Genomic DNA, 26,990 nt, shown 5'->3' on the forward strand with positions numbered 1-26,990 from the left:
ACTCCCTGACTGCTTGAAGCAATGCCAGGGGACACCAGGTCAAGCAGATCCCATCAAGTATGGCTCCCCCATGACATCTCCCTTTTGCTATCTGAGCACCAACTCAGTAGCAGCCAGTAGATCTGCCACTGAGCACCAGCCAAGCTGAATGGGGAGAGGATCCTGGCCACCATCTTGGGAAGTGTCTTTGGCCACAGCTACCCATGCAAAGCACTGAGGACCAAAGCTGTGATGGACTTAGAGCCCCTTAGAGCTCCTTAGATTAGAACACAGACTTCAACTGATGACCAGAAACAGAAGAACCAGGGACATGGAGATGCCAGAAATTCACTGGACAGCCCCTGGGAAGCTGCCACATTTAAAGAAGAGAAAACAGCAGCAATCCTGCAGGGCCTTCCAGACTGGAACCCAAACTCATCAAAAGTGTAGTTCTTCTACAGGGTACAGTGCAAACAGTTCTGAGGGGATAGAGCAGGACTATGAAGCAAAAGAAGCTCTGGTGTGACCTCAAAGCTACAAAGTTCCATTAAGACCTCAGAGTTGTTGTTCACAGTGCCCAACTCTTCATGACACCATTTGGCATTTTGTTGGCATAGATACTGAAGCAGTTTGCAGTGTCCTTCTCCAGTGCATTTGACACGTGAGGAACTAAGGAAAACAGGGCCAAGTGACTTGCCCAGGGGCACACAGCTAGTACTTAGGAAGATGAAGCTTCCTGATTCTAAGCCCAGAGGGCTATCGATGGCACCTTCTGAGCTGTTCCTTGTGGCCCCACTCCACACCTATTTAAAGTACAAATGAGCCTCCTTCAAGGCTTTCAAAATCTGAAGGTCTTTTCTTCTTGTAAATCATTCTCGATTTTAACTCGGTTCAAGAATGACAGAAAACCAGGATGAATCAGGACAGATTTTTATTATTTATATTTTGATGGCAAGATTTGGCCAGTGCCTAGGGAGTGATTATTTTATCTTCAGTCATTTCAATAGTCAGAATCAACATCCAACAAATTCAGTGAAAGGAAAACATAAAATGAAAGCACCCTCAGGCCCCCTCAAGGGAAGAAAGATTCCATGGTACCCAATGACATGTGGAGGCCAGCAGGTGTATTGCCTTTTCTGCCTTGTCCTTTAAGGCACACACCCCCAGTTCAGAAGGGAGCCAGATGGCACCGCCCAAGGCTCTCAGAACTATCTCAGACCCTCATCTAGAATGCGAAGAAAGGAATATTTGGAAGGGAAAAAGCAGAATTCTGAAACATGTCCAAAAGCCCCACCAGCACAAAGGGGTTCAGAGAATCATCTGTTTGACTCATTTGTGAGTACGGAGACAAAAGATTTTGTTACCACTTGTCCTTAAATTATTCTTTTCACTGGACAGAACTTAAGAGTTATCCAGATCTTTTGAAATATTTTTCCCCTGGAAAAGTCCCCAACTTAACTATCTGGACAGTAGCTATAGTGTGCAACTGAATGGATTCTTCTTACTTACAAGCAAATAGCAAGGCCTGAACTGCATCCGGACAAGTGGAAGCTTTAGGAGATCACTTCAGCGTGAGAGAAACAAGGAAGGGAAAGCCATGACAATCTGCTGGGGGGAAATGAGAGACACAGACATAAGGAGAGTGATGGGGAAAGACAGACTGAGCATGGCCCATCTTCTCTGCAGACATCATGCAACCAGTAGCTGCCCAGTGAGCTCGGCACTTCGGTTCTTGATGAGAGAAGTGATGATGCCGGCACCCTGCCTGATGTTTTCTTGTAGCTGTTGTAGATTATCCTGGAAAGAAGAACAGTAAAAGTTAAAGAGCTTTTACAAGTGCCCAGTGGGATGGGAAAGATGCTTCCTGCACCCTCCACACACACTGCGAAGCCACTGCTGACATAACTTTAAAGATCAAAGGAGAAAACGGTAAATCACTTTGCAAATGGGAATGGGCCATAGAAGTGCTAGATATTAGTTGTGGAAGGTGGACTCCAATCAGATTTTCAGGCAGGGATCCTGCTCAGGACCCACTGCTCCTGGGCTCAGCCTCCTGCCTGTAGCTTGCGTGGGCTGAGCCTCACGCCGCACCCCAGGCTGGGATCAGCCCAGAGGAGCAGTCATCCTGTGCAAAGACGCCCCATGACTAATGAGGTCAGCACGCTCTGGAGAGAGGCAAGGGTCAGCACTGACCCAATAGGAAACACCAGCTAACAGAATCCAAAGGGGCATTTACTTTTGGATCCAAATTCTTGGCTCACTGACGGGTAAATATTTTAACAGTGATGCACAGCTCCTCCTGTCCTCTTCCTAAGTGTGTTCTTGATTTGGGGCTATGGCTGAATGTAGGTGTGAGCAGTATGGAGAGTCTCTGGAAGTCAGACTGAAGATGAATTTTCAGCCTGAGTTACTCACAAGCTACCAGGGATTGGGGCGCCCAGGGAAGCTCTTCTCTCCAGTTCCTTTGAAAGTCTTAAGCTGGTGGTGCTGCTACCTGGGAAAGGATTGGACTTGAAGGCATGCCAGCCTCCAAACTAGAAGAGGCACCCTGCTCCCAGAGAACTTTCTATGAACTGAATAGCCTTACCCAACTTGAGGCCTTTGCTTGGCTCCATTTCCTGCTTAGGCCTCAATACTGGGAGCACAGGATACAGCCTGATCTACAATTCCTGTGTAAAAAGCCACTGATCCCATTCATTGAGATCTCCTGGCTTTGGGTTCACCCCAGGTAAGAAAGCTCCATCACTTAAAGATGAGGCCAGGAGGCCACTTCATCAGCTCTGGACCTCTACCCCCAGGGGCCACACATGCCCTTAAAGGAGACTTCCTTCTAGTGGGAAGCAGATATGCTGTTTTTACTTTCCCCTTGTTTTTTTTTTTTTTTTTTGAGTTTATCTCATGCCTCTCTTTTCCAGGGCATACACTTGCTGAGAGAAAACACACAGAAATACCCCAGGCTCTGCTTTGCCCTTTGTTCAGGCAGAACTCCCAATGGGAGCTGTAAGTGGGGAAATATTCCTTTAATCATCTCTTTAGACAATTAAACCCAAATCCTTTCATTACTGGCCAAAGAAAGAGCTTTTGCAGGAGGCTCTCACATCACAAAATGAATCACTCGGACAAGGCAAGCCACGTGTGGGCCTGTTTTTGTCCTGCTGTCTCAGCCCAGGGTTGTTGGTAGACCTGACTGGGCTTCAGGCAGCCAGCTCACTAACCAGAGAGGCACCAGGCAAGGGGGCTAGAGATTAGACCCTCGTGCAACATTATCCAGGTGCATCAGGATATGTTTTTTTTCTCCTTCCTTCCTTCCTCCCTCCTCCTTTTCTCCTTCCCATTTTTTCTTCCTGTCTTCTTCCCTTGGAAGACAGAATCTGAAATTCAAGAAACATTCAAATACTGCTCTGTACAGGGCACAGTGCTACATGTCAGAGAAACAAAATAATAGAGTCACTGCCATCGACGAGCTTTTACGCTTCTTTAGGAGTGGGGGGGCAGAAATCCAGCAAATACATGAGCAAATTAAAAGGCAACTGGAGAAGGGTGAAGGTACCAAACATTGGCGATCAGTGGAACGGCTCCTGGGCTGAGGACTCAAGGGAGAGTGTGGCCCTTCCTTGAGGAGGTTTTTGCCTCTCCACTGCCCATACACCACGCAGTCTATGGCACAGGGGTGTGCCATGCATAGAGTGCCAGACCTGGGGTGAGGGAGATCTAAGTTTGAATCTGGTTTCAGACACTTACTAGCTGTGTGACCCTAGGTAAGTCACATAAATGCTGTTTGCCTCAGTTTCCTCATCTGTAAAAATGTCATCCACCTCAAAAGACTGTTGTGAAGACCAAATGAAATACTCATTGCAAAGTGCTTGGCACAGTCCCTGGTACACAGCAAGCATCGTCATCATCATCATTACTTGCTATTACATTATCATTACTTGTTACTTAAGAAATGTCGCTTAGTTGAATGCCAGTGCAAAGGAGGAATGAAATTATGAAAGGGGAAGCCGAAAATGCCAGCGAAGGATAGCACTGACACCCAACGCCCGCCTCGGTTTCCGTTGAGCTGGATACACACATGTGGCACTCCAGCACGTAGATGTGGACACATGAGCATGTACACACACCCACACATATACCCACACACACACTCACACACACATACACACACACACTCACACACACACACACACACACACACACACACACACACGATTTGGCCTCCCCTCCCAAATCCCAGCTCTGTTCCTGGAATGACAACCATGGCATGGCAATGAGAGATATGAAATGTGGAAATAAGCCTCTATTCACAGATACTCTAAAGCTGGCTTCTCCCCCTACAGTCCCCTACATTCTGAGTCCTCCCTGACAGCTTGGCAGGAGACAATTGGGCAATTTTCTGTACACTTGGAAATCCATTAGAATTTTGTAGACTGTATTACAACATGAAGCCTAGAGTTCAAATCACCAGGCAGTATTCACTCCTTTTCTCAGTTATTTGTACATTTTGGTAACGGGAACTGTTTTGCAAAACAACAGTGAAACAGAAGCTCATGCAGTCAAAAGAAATGACTTGCTGGAAAACAACAGCAGCTGAAATTTCTAGCAGAGAAATTTCTAGAATGGCCAACCCAACTGGTCCCCTGTCCATCCAAGATTTCAAAACTTATCAGTAGGGCTGAAAACCATGGCTATTCTCAGAGGATGGTTTTCTTTATTAAATCATCCAAGTCTGTTCAAAGGACTAATTTCATTGCCCCAGCCTTCAATAAAAAATCCAAACAACAAGAATTCCCAAGGTCTGTCTTGGTTGTTCCTGATGGAGAGGTCAACATTTCACATCGTGGGAACTGGATGAAGTGATACCGCCCAGCCCTGCGCCCCCTCCAGTCTCCTCCCCACCAAAGCTCGTACTGCACACTCAGCAGTGGAGAGAACAATTGCTCGTTAGGTGCTGGATGACTTTGCAAGGGGGATTTTAACAAGAAAAGAAGAAAGTCAATCAGAACAAATATGAGAAAAGTTGCTTTAGATCATCTAATGCTTAGCATTGCCTCACTTAATATTCTTCAATTTAAAATCAAAGGATGAATTATGTCCCAAAATCTATTATGCTACACAATGTATTGCCTCGAGTAATGAGATTCCATTCAGTTCAATCTCATTCAACAGACATTTCTTAAGGAACCAGAGCGAGTAAGTCAGTAAGTTTAGGGGGCGAGGGGGTCTAAGGGGGGGATGCAAAAACCTGCCCCGGGGCTTCCATTCTAATAGTGTCTAAGGTATTACATTTGGATGAAAGAAAGAGAGAATATGGAATAGACCTCCCATACGGAATCACAGCTATAAATATTGACAAAATTATAAGAACAAGTACCACACTATTAACAAGCCTTTACAATGTACCAGTACTGTGTCAATACAAGAGATACAAAGAAAGGCAAAAAATAGGCTTCCTGGACCTTCAAGTGAAAGATAACATGAGACTAACTGTGACTATGGATATCTGCATACGACCACGCACAAAATGAATACGATACAAATGGAAGCCTTTCTCAGAGGGGTGGGGAGACGGGCCTGACCTTGGGGAGAAACCTCTTGCCTTAGCAAGGAAGTATTAGTTCCACAGAACTGATTTTTCTTTCTCTTCCTCTCCAAATTCTCCTCCTTGTCACACTCACCAAGGAATCTTTTTTAAAACAATAGCTCCTTGGGAGCAGGGATTGCCTCATTCCTTAGCCCCAGCTCCTTCTATGGGACAAGCCCTCTAGATGCCAATCCTGCGTCCCCAAATGTCCTGAAATTCCAAGCAGATGAGGCAGGGCTGACCGGATGCTACAGAATTCCAGGTGCACAGATGAAACAATCGGGCACCCTGCACAGGGGAGCTGGCGGCAGGCAGGTGGGCAGAGCTGATGGAGAAAATACCCACCTCATGAAATCATTGATCCTCCAGACATGGCATCTCAGGAAATCAAGGTCTGGCCCAGGCCAGACACTAATGGAGGAAGGGGACTTTGGCTCCAGGGAGATCAGGAATCTAAACAAAAATGTTCACACTCCACATTTCTCCATCTTATTTTCAGAGGACACATTTCATTGTTCCATGAGCTGTCTGAAGGAAAGATAATGATCTGAAAGATTATTTTAATGTTTTCCATAAGGATTTGGTTTCCAAATGACACTCACTTTTTCTGTGGTTCTTGAAGAGAGTCTTTAGTGGATGGACACAGTCAAATGTCCCAGCTCCCTCCTGCATTCCTCAGGATATACGAATGTAGAACTTGAAAGGTTGTGCTCATTTCATAGATGAGAAAACTGAGGCCCAAAGAGTCCTGACAACAGCATTCTATAGAGGGAGCCTGATGGGACATTTCTCTAGGATTGATGAAGCTTGTATAAATAATCAAGAAATCACTGAAAGTAAAGTGTAGGGTTTGCGAAGACAACGATGCCTATAGAATCTGAAACCTGGGTTTGAATCCTGGCTCTGCCCATTATTGCCACTGCCACTCCCACAACCTCCACTTGAGGGGTTCCTCAATGAGGGGGCCCAAGAGACAGTTTCAAAGGCCTCTCCCGGTTGGAAGGTAGGCATGTCTGTGTTGTCTTAGACCTAAAATGCTCAGCCCCAAACATGGGGCTGCAAGAAACTCAGTAAGAGGAAAAGTCACCAAGGAAATCTGGTCCACACTGGAGATTTCCCACTTAATCTGCAATTCAATTCAGTAAACATTGATTAAGCCTTCACTCTGTGCCAGGCAGTGTGCCAAGGCCTCTGAATACAGAGCTTAAAATGCAGTAGTCCCTGCCCCAGAGAAGCCTGTGGTCTCTTGGTGGAAACAATGTGCAAACCAACAGGCAAAAAGAAAGCACACCCCTCAATCAGTAAGCATTTATCAAGTGCTCACCATGGGCCAGGCACTCTCTAAGCTCTGTCCTGAGAGGAGAGGTCAGGTCAGGTCCTACTGCCATTACTGTTTCCATAAATGGATCAACATGACTTGGGCAGCTGTTTTATTCTTCTTCATCTTCCTGGTGCTGGTGGGGTTCCTGTGGATACGGCCCCCAGCACCTTCTTTTTAAATTCATTCTTGACCCTTAGCTGTTCCACAGGCTTCACCTGGAACTCTTCCACTTTTGGTTACATTCGGCAAATCCAGTGGAGAGCACCTGATAACAGTCTTTCCTAGGGGAAGGTGAAATGATATCTGTTTGCCTCAATGGCTTATCTCCAGGTTTTTGATCCTTATATCATGCATGCTAAAAACATTTATCCATCTTCTTCCTGACTTGGGGGAAAGAGGCAGTCACTTGCCTTTCTTTAGATATCTTGGGGACAAAACATCTGTAATTCATAATATTGTTAATGTTTTGGTTGGGACACTTTTACAATCTCTTGTGGCCTATTTTTCAGTTCCAAAAATGTGTATTTAGACTGAAATTGCCTGGTTTTAGTTGCTTTAAATATGTTCTTTCTGTTCAACTTGGATTTCAGGATGCAGCGGATAGAAAGTTGGACCTGGAATTAGGAAGACCTGAGTTCAGATCTGATATCATACTTTCCTTGACATATCTGTTTGACGTGGGGCAACTAGGAGGTGCAGTGGATAGAGCACCAGTGCAGTAGTCAGGAGGACCTGATTCAAATTTCACCTCAAACCCTTGACACTCACAACTTGGGCAAGTCACTTAACCCCAGTTGCCTCATCCTGGGTCATCTCCAGTCATCCTGATGAATATATGATCAATGGATTCAGATGGCTCTGGAGAAGAAGTGATACTGGTGACCTGCACAGCTCTCCCTCACTCAAAGCAAAGTCAAGTGCAAGTCATGTCATTATTTCTCTGATGGCACGGTCTTCTTCAGCAACGAAGGACAAATGCACACATGTTTGATGTACCTTGCCTGGAAGGAACTGAGGTGTTTGTAAATATTACTAGGAGTCATTGGTTCAATGTGACCTCCATATTCAAGATAAAGATCTTCAGTCTTTCTCTTTCTTTAATTTTAAGAATTACATGTTCAGAAAAAAGTAAAAAGTGTACAGCAGAAAACAAAACCTACAAAAAACCAAAGGTGAACAGATTTCAGCCAAGCGCACAGCACTGATTAAATCAGCTTGTTTGAAATGAAAATTAATTGCTATATATCGTGAATCTTCTCTTACATTCTGCTCTGCACATGACATGATTTTTTTCTAATTATCTATTTAAGTTTATGTTTCTTTTCTTATTGTGTATTTAACCTTCAGTAATAAAAAAAAGAATTACATATTAATCAAGTCCAAATGACATTTTGATATCAGCTGGAGGAAGTTATCATTTTATTCATTATTTGTCTTTCAAATTACCTTATATTGATTTAACAGTGTACAAATTGTCTCCTGCCAATAGAATTACTGAATCCTGCTAGCTCTACGGCCTGCAGCAAGTCCCTTCCCTCTGAGCCTCACTTGCCCCACACCTAAAAGGAAAATAATAATGATACGTGTGACGTCTGCTTTGCACAGGAGTTATACCACTTCTGTCCCAGTACTTGGACAGCTTGCCCTCCTCAGAATACCTTCATGTCCATTTAATTTTTGTTCATCCGTCAAGGCTGAGCTCAAGCTTGCCCTGCTCCACAACTCCCTCCTTGGACCACTCTGACCCTGTGTGATTTCACTCTCCTAAGGAGTCATTTGCTCCCTCCCACCCTCATTCATTTATAAATCATTCAACAAAATTTAGAGAATTACTAGCTGGGTACAGAACACTGTGCTGTGTGCTAGGTGCGGTACCACATGTAGAATGGAACAGGCCCTACCCTATGGAGCTGATAATCCAATGGAGTCTACATTATTTATTCCCAACTTATTTATGTTATAGCTTGTAATAACTCTGGGAGGACTGACTGCAAAGTCATTTCACTTTTCATGTAAATAGGATTGCTTCCCTGGCTTGATGAAACAATGTGTCATGGAGGATTTGGAGTCACTGGACATGGTTGGGTGAACCCCAACTCAACTATTTATTAATGTTGCTTGTCCTTTGTCCTCAAAGATAACCAATGACATCAGGATGAACTGGATTTAAGTGAGCCACCTTGGGCAAATCACTTAAGCCTTTCTTGACCTCAGTTTTCTCTCCTGAAACTGAAGGGAATTAAACAGATGAAACCTATTGATACTTTACAGAAGGACTACAGGAGTCTCCAAGTAACTGACAACTGTGCAGGGCAGTGGGATTCCACTGGTTTTGTTTGCCAGAAGAGCACTAGGGGGAGCTAGAAGGAAAGTGGCAAAAGGACAAATTTAACCTTGAAGTCAAGAAAACTGCTAATAAAGTCACGTGTGATAGTGATATCACTCCCTATACCACATCTCTATAGACCTTTAAACATGATCCATAGACAGAAAGGTGTGTGCAGATGAACATATTTTCTAGATTATGTATAATAGGTTTATGCATATATACACAAAAGTATGCACACGCATACATGTATGTATGGGTACACAGGCACACAAATAAAACAGTATCTGTCTCTGTCTCTCAGGGTTATTGTAAGGAAAAACTGAAATATTTGTAAGCTCAACACAAAAATGGGGAGGATAGACATGGAGAGATGGTGACTGATCAGAAAAAAATGTCTGGGGGTCATAGTAGCCTAGAAGTTTAATCTGCACCAACAGAAGGCAAGATCAGGCAAAGTTTTGGTTAAGGAGAAAGTCATCAGCAAGAAGGTAGATGTGACCATGGGCTGGATTAACTGAGATCTGGCCCCCAAGGACAAGGAGGTGGCCGTCTTGTTCTATCTCTGCCAAGCCCATTAACTTTTGCCTTAATTCCAGGCATAGTCCAGCTAAATGGCTATTGACTACACCCTGTTCTCATCTGGCCCTCACTCATCCCATCTCCCAGGACAAGAATCACACACACTCACTCCAGCCACATAGCCCCTCCCTCCAGCTTGGGAATAGTGGCCCTCTTTAAGGGCCAATTCCAGGGCCACCTTGACCATGAAAACTTCCTTAGGTGGCTCCCAGCTGCAAATGAGTTCTCCAAGTCATTGTGGTCATCTCTTTGGGTTTCTCCTTTGCCCTTTTATTCTCCATTTATTTCTTCCCTTGACAGAGGACAAATTCTTTGAAACAAAAGTCCTCAGCCATCTTCGTATTCGCCATGCCTTACATTCAGCTGACAATTAGTGTTTCTTGGCAGAAGAGGGCGACACATACAAGTTGAGACTGCACAATAAAGAATTATCTCTAGTAAGGAAGGTCAGGAGTCAGGAGCATCAGACTTGGATTCATCAGAAAAAGCTTCTTGGGGACCCTGAGGCAGGGGACTAAAGGGCAGCCAGCCAATAGGATGCACAAAGGTCTGGAGGTGGAGGATGATGAAGAAGAGAAAATAGGGGCAAGGGAAAAGCAGGGAAGTGTACTCAGATTCCATGCAGTTGTGAGCCATCCAATCAGGCAAGCTAAACAAGCATGGCAGATGCCAGGTATCCCAGTCTTTGTTTGGGGTAATAAGGAGGGAAATTCCATTTACAAAGGAACTGAATGAAGCTCCTTCATGCCAAGGTCTACCTGAGGAATGGAAATTATGTTTATGGTTATTTCCTGAAAGCTCTGAGAACCATTCATCCAAGCAAATGCAGCTCTTAAATGCCTCATTTGATTTAGACCCATTATTATGCGTGTGTTTTTTCCCTTTGTTAAGACAGAAAGTGAGTAGTGTGTCTCAACTCGTTGGTCTTTGGACAGAAAATGCACGTTATGAATGCCAAACAGTTAAACAGGTAAATTAATGTTAGTAGATGGTCTTAAAGTGGTGTGATTCTTAGTGTGGATATTTTTAATGCTCATTTTGTTATAGGATCATAGATAAAGAGTTGGAAATGACCTTTCAGGTCATTTGGTCTAATCCTCCCATTTTACAGATGAGGCAAGTAAAGCTTAGGGAAGTTAAGTGACTTGGTGAGGGTCACAGCTAGAACATATGTCCCATATATAGTGATAGTTAACATCTATAAAGCATTTTAAGGATACAAAACAGCTTACACATATTTCAAATTTTCCTAACAATAACCCTGGGAGACAGAGATAGATACTATTCTGTGTATAGTATATACACAGATATATATATATATATATATATATATATATATATATATATATATATATATATATATATATATATATATATACATATGTGTGTGCATGTGCACATTTATGTATATAGGCATGTACAACACATATAAACAAATTATACATAATCTAGAAAATATGTTCATCTGACAGAGGTGTGGAATAGGGAGTGATATCACTATCACATGTGACTGAGCCAATGAGTCTCACTGTCCCTGTCCATAAAAGTGAGATAATAAAGACCTGTTCAGCCTACTTTCTGGAAGAATGGTAAGGATCAAGTGAGATGATGGAAATATAATCAGTGTTGTGGCTAAAGGGTGCTCTGTGCATGTAACATATTCCTGCCTTTACACACTCCATATATGTTTTATAATGTGAACATAAACTGAAAGAATTAAATTTCTAGGTTGCTGAATGTCATGTAACCTAACTGAAAGAATGGGCCACCATTGATAGCTGAATTTAAACACTGGGAAAAACACAAACATAAACGTTTCCTACTGCACACTAATGGGGTCCAAACAACCTCTGAAAAACAGATGTAGCGGAAATAAAACAAATATTTATTAAGCCAAAAAGTGATTTTCTCTCTGAGTTTATATTTTATATAAACACATTGCAGAGGGAGGTGGGAGGGCTTGTCAATTATACTAAGCCATCGAATGCTAACTCACTGAGGACCACAAACACACAGTGTGGAGCCATGAAAGCAAAAACGAAAATAAAAATTTAAATCTAAACATACACTGATTTGTTGGTCATAGTGGGAATGGCTTGGCAGGATCTGGGGGAAGGGACATCTGTTTTACCCTGGGAAATGATGGATGTTTGCTCTCTGCCCTCTACATTTTTATCAAGGTATGGGGCATGAGTCTAAGTAATATTGATTTTTTTCCAAATTTATTAATTTGTTTTCAGTTTTCAACAATCACTTCCATAACTTCCAAATTTTCTCTCCCTCTCGCCTCCTTTTCTCCCCAAGACAGCATGCAATCTTATATGGGTTCTATACATACATTCCTATTAAACACATTTTCACATTAGTCATGTTGGATAGAAGAATTAAAATGAATGGGAGAAACCATGAGAAAAACAAAACAAAACATAACAAAAGAGAAAATACTCTGCTTCATTCTGCATTCCAATTAAATAGTTATTTCTTTGAATGTGGATGCACTCATATGCATCATGAGTCCCTTGGAAATATTTTAGGTCCTTGTATTGCTGTGAAGGGCTAAGTCTATCAAAAACAGTCCTCATACACTGTGGCTGTTACTGTGCATAATGTTCTCCTGGATCTGCTCACTTCACTCAGCATCAGTTCATATAGGTCTTTTCAGGTGTTTCTGAAATCCACCTGTTCATTATTTCTTACAGCACAATAGTATTCCATTACATTCATATACCATAACTTGTTCAACCATTCCCCAACTGATGGGTATCCCCTCAATTTCCAGTTCTTGGTCACCACAAAAAGAGCTGCTATAAATATTTTTGTACACGTGGGTCCTTTTCCTGTCTTTATGATCTCTTTAGGATACAGCTCTAGAAGTGATATTGCTGGGTCAAAGGGCATGCCCACTTCTATAGCCCTTTGGGCATAGTTCCCAATTGCTCTCCAGGATGGCTGGATCAGCTCACAGCTCCACCAAAAATGAATTAGTGTTCCAATGCTGCCACATCTTCTCCAACATGTATCATTGTCCTGTTTTGTTACGTTAGCCAATCTGATAGGTGTAATACGGTACCTCAAAGTTGTTTTCATTCGCATCTTTCTAATCAATAGTGGTTTAGAGCATTTTTTCATATGACTATAGATAGCATCAATTTCTTCCTCTGAAAACTGCCTGTTCATACCCTTTGACCATTTATCAGTTGGGGAATGACATGTATTCCTGTAAATTTGACTCAGTTCTCTATATATTTTAGAAATGAAGCCTTTATCACAGACACTAGTTCTACAAATTCTTTCCCAGTTTTCTGCTTCCCTCCTGATCTTGGTTGTATTGGCTTTGTGCAAAAACTTTTCAATTTAAAGTAATTAAAGCTATCTGTTTTGCATTTCATGATGTTTTCTATGGTTGGTCATAAACTTGTTTGGTCATAAACTCCTCCATTCTCCATAAATCTGACAAATAAACTATTCCTTGCTCCCCTATTGATTTAGAGTATAAGCCTTTATACCTAGATCATGTACCCATTTCAATTTTATTCGGGCATACAGTGTCAGGTATTGGTATATTGTAATACTGAATTTTTGATCCAGCATCATAACAAAGTGAAAATGAGTTTAAATGGAAATCCAATAAGCAGCACATTCAGAATCTCCTGTGAGCCCATGGAGCACCTACAAAGTACGTGGTAAAGTGTTTTCCATTTTTTCATCCTCAAGTATAATTCTCCAGTTTCCTGGATATTTTAAATAAGTTAGCAGAGTACAAACCAAGAGAGTAGTGACTACACCTCTCCAGATCACACCACTTTAGAAGCCAAAAATCTTTCAAATTCCCAGAACTAGTTTAGAAAACAGTAGTGTGAAAAAGTCTAAAACTTGAACTAAGTCTCACTTCATCCCCATCAACCCCATGAGGGGAACAGAGTCCAAAATGAGCAAATAACAAGAACAGCAAAAAGAACCTGGACATAGAAAGCTACAGTTGTGAAAGGGGAGATCAAGACACAAACTCAGCAGAAAATGAAGTCAAAACAGCTGCAAACAAAGTCTTAAAAAATGTTAATTGGATGCAAACCCTAAAAAAATTCCTGGAAGAGCTAAAAAAAATTTTCCAAAATTAAATAAGAATTGTAGAGGAAAAATTAGTAAAATAAATTAAAGCAAAGGAAGAAAATTAGGAAAAAACAATTAATACTTTGGTAAAAGGAACACAAAAATTCCTTTAGATAATACCTTAAAAAATAGAATTGGCCAAATGGAAAAAGAGGCACAAAAATTCACTGATGAAAAAGCTCCTTAAAAACCAGAATTGGCCAAATGGAAAAAGAATTATAAAAGCTCACTCAAGAAAATAATTCTTTATATTAAATAAGAATTGGGCAAGTAGAAGTTAATGACTCTATGAGACTTCAAGAAACAATAAAACAAAGTCAAAGGAATGGAAAAATGGAAGAAAATGTGAACAATCTCACTGGAAAAACAATAGACATGGAAAATAGATTGAGGAGAGGTAATTTAAGAATTATTGGATTACCTGAAAGACAAGACAAAAGAAAGAGTCTGAGTATCATAATTCAAGAAATTATCAGTGTAAACTGTCCTGATATACTAGAATCAGAAGGTAAAGCAGAAATTGAAAGAATCTACTGATCACCATCTGAAAGAGATCCCAAAATGAAAACTCCCAGGAATATTACAGCTAAATTCCTGAGTTCCCAGGTCAAAGAAAAAATACTTCAAGAAGCAAGAAAGAAACCATTTAAATACCATGGAGTCACATTTATGATCATACAAGATTTAGCAGATTAAAAGAGATGAGGGCTTGGAATATGATATTCTAAAAAGTTAAAAAGCTGGAACTATAACTAAAAATACCCTACACAGCAAAACTGAGTATCATCCATCAGGTGCAAAAATAGACATTTAATGAAACAGAGGACTTTAAAGCATTCTTGGGCTGAATAGAAAATACGACTTTCAAATACAAGACTCAAGAGAATAATACAAAGAAAAACTTAGGAATAATAACATGAACTCATGCAGAGTGAAGTGAGTAGAATAAGAAAAACATCATCCATAGTAACAGCGATATTAAAAGGATGGTCAACTAGGAAAGACTTAGAGACAACGATCCAAGATAATTTCAAAGGACCCGTGATGAAATATGTATCATCCACCTTCAGAGAGAACTGATGAACTCTGGATGGAGATTAAAGCAAACTTTAAAAATTTCTTTATTTATATTGTGTTCTTTTTCTCATATTTTCTTTTGCAACATGCCTAATATGGAAATATGTTTTGCAAGACTTCACAGGCATAATCGACATCAAAGTACTTGCCTTCTCAAGGAGAGAGGAGGGGCAAGAGGGAGGAAAAGAATTTATAATTCAAAAATGTTTTAAATAATTGTTTAAAATTATTTTACATGTAATTAGGAAGTATTTACTGAAACAGAAATATATTTTTAAAAGTACAATTCAAGTTTTCTCTAGAAAATTAAAAGAAGAAAGGCTTAACAATTGTTTTTCCTTTGAAATTGTTTATCTGTTCTGATTGAACATTGACATCCTTGTCTGAAGGCTATGGACAACTTAAATGTCAGCAGAGAGCTTGGGAAACTTCTGGAGAACAAATGTTCTCCTTGATTACAGACAATGCAAATGAAAAGAGGCAGAGAGGAGGCTGCATAACCCAATACTCAAACATGGGACCAAAAGCAAGGCAGAAACGCCCATGTGATGACAATCAGGAGATGGGAAGTGATGGGTCATCAACCACAGCCATGACTACTGGAGTTCCCAGCTCCTCATGACTGCCCAGGACAGCTTTGTCCCAGGGAGAAAACTGCACCCTCTGGGTCTTCATCAAAACAGGATTTCCTCAACTATTTGCTCTTTTAAAATTATTATTTTTGTTGTGTTCATGGTTATTATTAAATATTATGATACATAAACTCTCACCACCATAGGACCAAAGAGTTCCGTTCTTTTTTGGAAGTTCTGTGCTAACTCTTCTCTCTCTCTCCCCACCCTGTCTCTCTCTCTCTCTCTCTCTCTCCCTCCCTCTCTCCCTCTTTCCCTCTCTCTCTCTCTCTCTCTCTCTCTCTCTCTCTCTCTCTCTCTCCCTTTCTCTCCTCTCTCTCTCTCTCTCCTCTCTCTCTCTCTCTCTCCTCTCTCTCTCTCTCTCTCTCTCTCTCTCTCTCTCTCTCTCTCTCTCTCTCTCTCTCTCTCTCTCTCTCTCTCCTCTCTCTCTCTCTCTCTCTCTCTCTCTCTCCTCTCTCTCTCTCTCTCTCTCTCTCTCTCTCTCTCTCTCTCTCTCTCTCTCTCTCTCTCTCTCTCTCTCCTCTCTCTCTCTCTCTCTGCTCTCTCTCTCTCTCTCTCTCTCTCTCTCTCTCTCTCATTCTGTCACACACACTCACCAACTCACACACACATGCACATGCATGGGTGAGGGGGACATTAACTTAAAAAGATACATGTTCTAATTCAATTCTGCATCATATGAATCTTTTTGTTACATCTTGTTGTCTGGGAGCTGAACAGAAAGGTGGGGCTATCAAGCTATTATGGAAAGGCTCTCGGGTCTGCTTATGTACCAGATAATCAGGGCTGGAGAAACATCAAAACTTGGAATAATTATTCTCCTTGTCAAGTGACACTCTCTGTGTACATCCCTTCAGAGCAGGCTCCCTTTGTGTCATTACTCTATACTCTGTAGGAGGAAGAAAGTGGGTTTTTTCAGGAGTAATTGTATAAACTTGTCCATGAGAACAAACTCAAATGCCTAGTCTTGAACTAGAAATGCTTTAGGCTCCTGGGCCTTCTTTACTTCTCAGAGAGACCTCATTTGAACCCTGAAGGAAGACTTGGGATCCTTGGGATCCCCACGCATGGTGTCAGAGGCAGCCCTGAGGAGAGTGAGCCCTGGAAACAAAAATAAGAATCAACCTAGATTTAAGAGAGAATTAACCCAGTAATTGAGCTGTGGAGAGGCAGAGACCTAGGGAATCCAGCTGAGTCACCCTACCTCTGAACACAGAAACAAAGGACAAGGGCCAGCCATAATCCCTTCTTAATGTCTGGCATCTTTCTCCACAGCTAACTCCCCCCTGGACTGCCAGGCATCAGTTCTCTTTCACAAAACTCTGTTGCCTTGACTGTATTCAGAATTTACAAACTCACTTTCAAAAGGCTACTTTTGGCCAAAGGCCAAAGACAAACTAGGCTTCTTTGCCATCAGGGAAAACTCCACACTTCATGAAGAGATAACAGTGTAAAGTGGAACCTTTGCACTTAGCTTAACACTGTATTAATACTCCTAGGGATCTCTGTTATTTGACCCTTGTGTGAGGATTTTATCTGATTTCTTCAACCCAACTGAGGGGGAAATCAATTGGTCATGGCTACAATGACCAATTCCCTAGAGATGAGAGAGGAAGTAACTTGTCTAAAGAGGGGAAACTGGGACTTGAACACTGTTCTGGTACCTGCATTTTCATCTCTCCAAATTCAGCTGCCTCCCTGTGTATGTAAGCTGATGGATGGAAGCCCCCTGAGGGCAGACCTGTGATACCTTTCTCTGAGTTCCCTAGGGCCTGGTACATAATTAATACTTATTCTAAGGGCTACAAAGTACTTCACCTACATTGTTGCAGAGGCCCTGCCAGGGGAGGTACTGGTGTTGTTCCCCTTGGACTGCTGAAGGAACGGAGGCTGAGAAAGTTAAAACGATTTGCCCAGGTGTGCAATCTTCTAAGTGTTTGAAGCAGGATTCAAACTCGAATCTTCCAGTACTCCACACTCAGGCTGCCACGCTGTGGTGGATATGTAACTGCTTTGAGAAGTAACCCAAGGTAAGAAGCCATGGCCCTTCGCAGGCCCCTTGGCTGCTGGCAGCTCATGGGTCCCATGCAGAGCCACATCATATGGATCACTGGATCCTGGAAAGACCAAGTCCAGAGAACCTGAGCTTTCTGCATTTCTGTACCAAGCAGCCAACTGATGATTACTCAAGACGGGGCCGTGTGAAAACAGGGCTTACCTGGCTCAGGCGCCTGCTAGATTCTAACCCTTCAACTCCAGGGGGTGAAGGAAGGGCTGACACATTTAGAAAAAAGAAAAAAAAAACCTCAAAGGTTTTCATGGGCATTGAATCAGCTCTTACAAAATGAGATTTTAATTACTGAAGTATAAATTAAATCAGAAACAGACAAATTATATTTCACTTAATACACAAGTAAACAGCCCTCCTCCTGGAAGACGCCAATCTGCTCTCCTTCCAAGAGATGCAAGAGATGCTCAGCCACGGATTCCTAAAGTGGCATCTCAGACGCGCCTCCCCAGACACCCTCCCCATTCCCTCCTCAAGGCAGGAAGGGCCAACACAAGGAGAGGGCCTGGCCCCTAAATCCAAAATATGGAGAGTTTCAAACAACCAATAAACGTAAGGCAGAGATTTTGAACTGGAAGCTGGCTTGGCATCTCAACATTTCCAGTTAAAAGAAACAATTCCAGAACTCCACAGACTCCAGGGTCAGTTGTAAAATCTTATGGCTTATTTAAAAGTAGATTGTTTTCTTTCATGTAACCCAATGGAATTGGCTAGGACATAAAAGCATCAATTGAATGATTCAACTAGACAGTAATCACCCACAGATTGGAAGATATCATGACAGAAATCTAACAGGCAATATGGGATAAATTCTAAATGGCTCGACCCAAAGTGCTAGGCAGGAAGCATCCAAGCTCTTTGAGAGTAAAGGGGCAAAATCCTGCCATCTGTAAGATGGAGCCAATCATTCTACCATGCTGCACCTCCTACAACTGCTGGGAGAAAAGGGTTTTTTTAAGCTATTATTATCAATTCATCCAATTTTAAAACCTTTCCGCCTCACTGGTCCTCAGGTTTTGGTGTTTTATTCCAACTCCAAATGCATCTCCCTTACCTTCCTGGGTCACTGCTGTAGGACAACATGCCTGGATAAACCTTGGCCCAACGAGCCCCATATTCCCAACTGCCCTGGCCCTCAGCAGGATCACCAAAGAGAGGTCAAGACCCCAAACACATTTTCATCCTGTGTCATTTGCATCTCTGTTTTCTACCAGTCTTCTCTAGAGGATGACTTGACCTCATCAAAGCAAAGATGTTTGGAGCTCTTTCAAAACTCCCAAATGACTCCATCCAACATGTTTCCTTAACAGAAACCAAGGGCCAAGCTCAGATAGTTGGATCTTTGGTATGTCAGCCATACTTCTCAACCTTTCCAAGAGAGCTCCCAGACATTCTGGTGGAGAAGCTCCACGGGGAAGAGTTGGTCCTTCTGAGTGAGAAACAGAGGGATCATAAAGAAGAAATATGGGTCTTCTATTGGGTGTCTAAGAATCACAGATTCACAGCCCCTAGCACACAGTAGGTGCTTAATGAATGTTGACTGATTGGAGTTAGAAGGGACTTTAGAAGTTATCTCCTCCAACCCTTCAAATCAATCAATTTGTCAGGCAACCAGTGTTTAATAATGCCGTTCTGTGTGCTAGGTGCTGTGTTGGTACTGTAGAATACAAAGACATAAGTGAAACAGGCCCTACCCTCAAGGGGCTTACACTCCACCTGAAGGCAAACATATAGGTAAAGATAAAACAGATGCACACTAAATACGACATAATTACTAGCAGTTTCCCATGAGGTGGAAAGAAGGGCAGTGGGCCACTGAACATTAACTACACCCTGTCAGGACCCTATCCCTGACAACTAGCAATGGGCAAATGATATCAAGCTCATCTTTAACAAAGGAACAAAGGACGACCCTGGTGGAAATACCAATTCCTCAACTCATTCCAGCCCCTTCAGCCAAGGCCTTCCTAGCCCATGCATGCACACACATGTACAAGTATGGAAACTTGCGCATGTGTGTATGTCCACATGCCCTGACTGCAGGGGATTCCTTCTGCTGACTGACGTCCTTCTCCTCCTTTAATAGCAATGCCAACTCTCCTTTCTGGAACACTTCAAAGCTTGTTAAGGGCTTCTCACCCCACCAAAAAAAAAACTGTGGAAGATGTTGGGCAAATGCTGCTGCTATTTTACAGAGGAGCTCTTAAGTGGCAGTGGCAGGATTGGAGCCCTGACTTTCCTCTTAGGGTCAGTTCAGGAGCAGCTTGCTGGGAGGGGCAGGAGTCAGAGCTGCAAAGGACCTGAAGTCACCTGCCTAACCACCTCATTTTAGAGATGAGGAAACTAAGTCACAAAAAGATAAGTGACTTGTTCAAGGTCATGATGGTGACAGGGCTGTAACTGCGGGCCAGATCCTCCTCCTGCTCCCTCCTCCTCCTCTTCCTTCTCCTCCTCCTCCTCTTTCTCCTCCTCCTCCCCCTTCCCTCTCCCCCTCCATTTCTTCCTGATTTCTTTCCTCCATCCCAAGTTAGAAGTACTTCCTCTGCCTTCAGACCTCTCTCTTTAGCCTCCGCTAGACACTAGATAATTTTCTATCCTTGTATGTAATCTGTGTAAATGCCTCATCTCACTGGTAGACAGTAAGTTCCTTGAGTGCTCTTTGTATTGCTAGGTCTTATCCAATATAGTGCTTGGCTCTCAGTAACTTCTTCAGAAAGATTTACTCAATAAAACATTCACCCAACATCACAGAGATCTTCCTTCCTATTTTTTTTAATCGCATGGGTAAACCAATGATCTATCTTGGTATAGTGGAGCCAGGAAGTCCTGATTTGGATTCTACCACAGGCCCTTCTGAGCTCTGTGACCCTGTTCAAGTAACTTACCCTCGCTTAGCGTCAGCTTCCTCATCTGTAAAATGGAGATAATAATAGTCCCTATTACAGAGGATTACTGTGAAGATCCAATGAAATAATGTGTGTAAAACATTTCATATCTTAAAGTGATGCAGAAATGTTAGTTATTATTATTAAGTAACAAGAAATATTACCCTTTCTTGTCAGTTATAGAATACATACTATATATTGTGTCAAAATGTTATGATTGCTTTTCCTATGTAGGATATGCTTGTAGATTAAGAACTAGAAAGGAGCTTGGTGGCCATCATTTTATAAATTAAGAAACTAAGGCCTAGAACATCAAGGTCACTGAAACTATGCATAGCCAGGAGGGAGTCAAAACAGGTTCTCTGACTCCAAAGTGACTCATCTCCTTTTCTCGCCTGTGTCCTTGGTAACATTTTTAGGTCACATCATGGGTGACATCACACCTGTCCCTTCTGAAGCGTTTATCATGTGGACTCTTTTTAAGGGATGGCACTTCCTGAAAGAACCATACCATCACACTTTGACCCAGAGGTCCCACTGGGAGGCACAGACCCCAAAAAGACCTCCATAAACACTGCCTTATTTGTAGGGGCACTTGAGGCAGCAGCCAAGTCCTAGAAACAAAGGAGAGGGCCAATGACTGGAGAATCACTCAACCAGCAGTGGTACAGAATCTCTTAGAAGAGATAAATATGACAAATACAGAGAAGCCTGGGAAGAAATGAATGAACAGATGCAAGAGAAAGGATGAGATGCAGAGAATACACAACATCAGCACATCAGGGAAATGGAAAGAAAAGCAGCCAACTCAAAACTGAATTCTTGCTAATTCTGATGACTGTCCTCAGCACAGACAAAATGAATTGTTGTGGTTTTTTTTACAAGAACATACAAACATGTGGAGAGAAGCCAGTCATTTTCCTTTCCCTTTTTTTAATTAGGAAGAAGAGTGACCTGATGGAAGAAGCATGGGGGAAATGGAAGGAGAGCTGACCTTGTGCATGCAAGGTAGAGCCAGCATTTGATATCAAAGCTCAGCTCTGTCATGTACTAGCGACTCAACAACTAACATTTAATAAATACTTGCTATGTGAAAAGTACTCTTTTAGGCATGCAGGACAAAAAGGAGAAAAAACGGCACCACACCTGCCATTAAGGAGACACAGAGATCACTAACTATGCCACCAATTCTAACACTGCTGAGAACACAGGAGAGATTCCAGTTGACAGGGGCTCCTACTCCTTAGCCTAGAAAACTGTTGATTTTAGAGGAGGCAGGGAACATGTCACCCCATTGGCTCCAGCATGAGGTCAGTCAAAATCCATTTGCCATGAGCTACCTAGGATACTCCTGGTCTACTTTTCATGGCTGTGTTTGTGTGCTTTGAAAAGTTTTCACACCACGAAGTTCCCTTGACAAGTTTCTTTTTCCACTGAATAAGCTGGAGGAAGGTAGTGAGTGTTTTCTTTGAGTTCTGTATCTGTGGTTATTAGCACAGTTCCTGCCCCAAGCAGGTGCTTACTTAAATAATTACTGAATTAATTAATCAGTTAATTGATAAATGAGCAACATGAAACAAAGGGGACTGAACAGTTTAATTTATGTCCCCAAGTTACAGTTTCTGTATTTCTCTACGGAACCCACAGAAGGGCAAGTGGTTGGACATATCGTCTCAGCATCTTAAACAAAAAAGGCATCTTTTGGAAGTCAACCTAGAAAGCGTAGAAGAGAGGACACACAAAACCAGGATAAGTGAAGACTTATGAACTCTGAACAACTAGAGGATCGATGGTGAATAGTGCCTGCCTCCTGACAAGAGAAAGAATGGACTGAGGGTACAGGACGGAGATGTTACTGTGGAGACAAGGTACACATACGAATCTCTTTTACTTGCCTATGCGTATTTGTTACAAGATGGTGTTTTTCTTTTTCATTTTCAGTGATGAGGGAGTCAGGAGAAAGCTCTGGATCTGGTTCACATTTAAAATGTCAATGGTACTTTAAGGCATCTATTACCAAAAAACCAAAAAAAAAAAATGGGAAAAAAAGGAAACTTGCCTCTTTCAAACCTGAAGTATCATCACACAACGAGAAAAAAAATAAATTAAACTTCAAAAGAGGATTTTATATTAATGCAAAAATACTAAAATAATAATGTTAAGGAAAATCAAAGATTGATCATTATAATTTTGTTAGATATTATTTGTTACAAATAATATTTGTTACAAAATATTTTTCTTATAAATCTTTAGAAATAGATCTTATATCATATATATATATATCCTATGTATATTTCAAAATGCACAGCCTTAATTAATTCAATACTTCTATGATTTCTGATTTTATCATGGTAGGTCTCTTGTTCCACAAAATCATATTACAATCCCTTCTACTTTCAAAAACATCTCTGGCTAAAAACTAAACAAACCAAACCTAAATACCCATAACTGAGTGACCAATATGCTCGCGCCAAACTCTCCAATCCCAGTGGGTAGGTTCTGCGACAAGAGACAAAAAGTTCCTTATTGGACCTAAATTCAAAGTCTTCCCAGCCTGACACTGGTTGGATGCGCCAGAGGAACACTCATGTGACTCTGCTTTGGGGAGCCCAGGATCTCCAGTTGAGCCATAAGAGCAAAAGTTTGGGGGGCATCTTTCAATTATGTTAAAAAAGAAAACATTTTTTAAAAATCCTAGACCTTCAGGTGTTGAGAGCTTTGTTATCCTAAGTACTTTTCCACAAAATAAATACAGCTCATTTTTTAAAAAAACTTTAAGAACAGGAAAAAATAAGGACATTTTCTAAGAAAAAAGTCCAATTCTGCCATTATGAATAAAACATAACTTCTAAACAAATCCTGGCTTCACCTGTACTGAACTCTGGATAGTTTTGAGAAATAACCTAAATTGAATATGAAATTGCAACTAGATCCATGAATAATTTAAGAGGGAATGCTAGAATTTTTCCTGAGGTAATTTACTAGATATCATCAGAAAAAAAAATGAGAATAAGGGTCGGGGGGGAGCAATCCCTAGCCACCCTGCATGATTTTCTGGAATTTCTTTGAGAATAGTATATAAGTACAGAGATGTGCATTTCAAAGCAATGTGGTCATTTGGTTTCTGAGAGTGGTCATGGCTTCCTGGGAGCTCTAACGTTGAAAAGGATGAAACGGTTCTCATTAGACAGTAGGACAAGAGCAGCCACAACCAACAGGACCTCATGTTGTGCCCAAACGGAGAGGAGGAAGCATCCAGAAATGATGCAACCAAAAGATCAGGCCTATCTATCCTATGCCTGAGGACATAAGCTAGGGCAAGGACTCATGCTGACTGCCTAGGATCTGGAAAAAGCCAGAGTCATTGAGAGAGGAATAAGGATGAAGGGCTGCTTTTGAAAAACAAATGTTTGAATGCTTCCATCCCCCTCTTTCTCTTCCTTTGGCTTTCAAAGTCCTTAACAACCAGGTCACAGTGTTACCAACTTAGAACTAGACAGGTTCTTGGAGGTTTGCAAGTTCAACATTAAATGTCTTCATTACACGGATGAAGAAACTGAGACCAGAAAGGGGGAGGGACTTAGTCAAGGTCACCCAGGGAGGACTGGAACCCAAGGCTTCTCACTCCAAATCTGTACTCTATACCACACCACTTCTTTCCTAGTAACTGTAGCTTAATAAATATTTGTTGAGCTTTGGATTTGTTAAATTCATGTGGTCAAAGAAACCACATATTTTTACTTTGTTTTGGGAAGCAATTGGATTTAAGTGACTTACCCAGAGTCACACAGCTAGTAAGCATTTGAGGCCAGATTTGAACTCTGGTTCTCCTAACTCCAAGGTCAGTGCTCCATCCACTGCACCACCTAGCTGCCCCTAACCCCTTTTTGTTTTTTGTTTTTGCTTTTGTTTAGTGACCATATTAAAAAATAATTAAGTTGCACTGATCTATGTTTTGTATACATTAGTCATTTCTGTAAATGTCTTCACCCCTTCCTCCATTCCTACCACCGAACCCTGCCCATCAGAGCCTCGATAACCTTAACCTGGGCTTCTCTGCCTCTGCTGTCACAGGTGAGTGAAGATACCTCACGATGGATTCCTAAACCACTCCCGCTGAACAGAAGGCTGACAAAGAAGGTGAGATGGCCAGGTACCTAGAGACTCAGTTCCAAGACTAAACGCTGCGGTCCTGCAATGTCTCCATAGAGATGCCATCATTCTGTCACAATCTACAACATAACCAATCACATTTAAATGTTGCATTAATTAATTAATGTTGTATTAAAACTAAAAGAATAGAAGGGGTGGAGCCAAGATGGAGAGTAAAAGCAGGGACTTGCTTGAGCTCTCCCCTAAATTCCTCCAAATATCCGTAAAAAATGACTAAGCAAATTCTAGAGCAGCAGAACCCAAAAAATGACAGAGTGAAACAAATTTCCAGCCCAAGACAACATGGAAGGTCGAGAGGAAAGGTCTATCATACCAGTCTGAGAAAAGAGCACAGTCCAGCTTGGGCCATACCCGCAGAGATGGGCAGAGCAGGTCTCAGGGGACTGAATCACTAAAGTCAAGTAATTGGCAGGCAAAATGAGCAAAGAGTGGGGAAAAATCAGACTACAGAATATTATTTTGGTGACAAGGAAGATTAAAACATGCAACCAGAAGAAGACAACAAAGTCAAAGCTCTTACATCCAAAGCCTCCAAGGAAAAATATGAATTGGTCTCTGGTCATGGAAGAGCTCAAAAAGGATTTTGAAAATCAAGTAAGAGAAGTAGAGTAAAAATTGGAAAGAGAAACACGAGTGATGCAAAAGTCAAGAAAACTAAAAAATAACTCATGAGTAAAATTTTTTAAAGAAAATACACTATAACTAGTAAAAAAAAAAAGTCTAAGATGCTGGATGCTACTGTGCCCTGGGTTATTTTCATATTTAGCACAATAGCCTGAAGGTCTGAGGATGTTTTCTTGGCAATGTCACTTAAGTGAAAAGAACATATTGAATTTTAAAAATCAGTTTCCATCAAATTCTTGTTCAAAAATGGTCCAGTGAGATGAGGCCACTTGTACCCACTGATTTACTAGTATATGTGCCTTGGGGAAACAAATGATCGATCAGGGGAAACTGAGAAAGGACTAGGGTAGGTCAGAAAACACAGGAGAACCAAGGAGGTCTATAGAGGAATCACCTTCAGAGTATGTGTCAATCACAACCCAGGAGAAAGAAGCCCAGGTACTGACAATGATTCACGCTACCTGGCACCAGGACATGGGCAAATCTATTAACCTCCCTGGGCACCAATTTCCTCAACAATGAAATGATAGGGTTGGACTAAGTGGTCTCTAGGGTCCTCTGAAGCTCTAGTGGCCCAAGAGCAGGGAACCTGCAGCCTTGAGCCCACAAGTGGCCCTCTAGGTCCTCAAGTGCAGCCTTTGACCGAATCCAAACTTCACAGAACAAATCCCCTTAATAAAATGATTTGTTCTGTAAAACTTGGACTCAGTCAGTGGGCCACACCCAAGGACTCAGAAGGCCACATGTGGCCTCAAGGCTGTAGGTTCCCCACCCCAGACAAGGGTCTGATCTTGTGATTTTGATCAACGACACTGTAAAAGCTCTGGGTTTGTGTCACAGCTCAAATACTGCTGGCAAGACAATTGAGACCCTTGTCATACCTGAAACCATATTCAGAAATGGCTAGGTGGATAACATGAGCCTTGACTCCTGCTGAGGAATGTCCACTGAAAGAAGACAACCTTGAAACTTTCACTTCTAATGCTCCATGGCCAAGGGTGCTGAGGCTACTGGGGGATTCTGTAAGACTTCCTTGAGGGAAATGGCCCCAGGGGTCACATAGCCTCTTTAAGAAGATGTCTACCTACTCACCATCACAAGAGATCAGAAGCACAACAAGGTGTGCATCCCAAGGACTGAGCCACTGACACATTCTGAAAAGCGGAACACAGCGACTACTGACAGGCCTGAGAGAGTGCAAAGGAGACATTCACCAAGAAAATTGGAGCTCACAAGTGGGATCCAGGGTCATGACCTCTGGGACAGCTATTGTGCTCACTACTAACACCATTAGAAAAGTGCTCTTTTCAAAAAACAGTATAAAGAACTTGAGCTTTTAATTTGAAATGATAATAAAAATAACAAATAATTCACAGTTCTCTAGAAGTTTAGAGAGGTACCATGAGGCATAGCATAGAGAGAGGCCTTGGAATGAAAAGATCTGACTTAAGAGGGACCAGTTTTAACATCCCTTAATAATTCACTCCACCCACTCTGCATTATCTATTTCATTTAATGAATAGATTCATTCATCTATAACTAGTTTATTTTTTTCTAAACTAAGCAGAAGTATTCAAGTTATATTCCCTCTACATGTCTAGTTTCCAAAAACCAAAAGGTAGGACTAGCCTC

The 26,990-nt window shown here is 41.8% G+C and overlaps 1 protein-coding gene across 2 annotated transcripts in view; it reads right to left on the reverse strand.

Annotated features, from left to right (window-relative positions):
- Positions 1 to 893: 893 nt before the first annotated feature.
- The window catches only part of CRPPA (CDP-L-ribitol pyrophosphorylase A), a 278,128-nt gene continuing 252,031 nt past the window's right edge, over positions 894 to 26,990 (reverse strand). For both annotated transcript variants that reach the window (XM_072650821.1, XM_072650823.1), the window contains exon 10: positions 894 to 1,776. In XM_072650821.1, coding sequence (XP_072506922.1) covers positions 1,669 to 1,776 — 108 coding nt within the window. In that variant the 3' untranslated portion in view covers positions 894 to 1,668. The remainder of the gene's footprint in view (positions 1,777 to 26,990) is intronic.

Source organism: Notamacropus eugenii, chromosome 3, assembly GCF_028372415.1.
Source record: "Notamacropus eugenii isolate mMacEug1 chromosome 3, mMacEug1.pri_v2, whole genome shotgun sequence".
Taxonomy (NCBI): Eukaryota; Metazoa; Chordata; class Mammalia; order Diprotodontia; family Macropodidae; genus Notamacropus; species Notamacropus eugenii.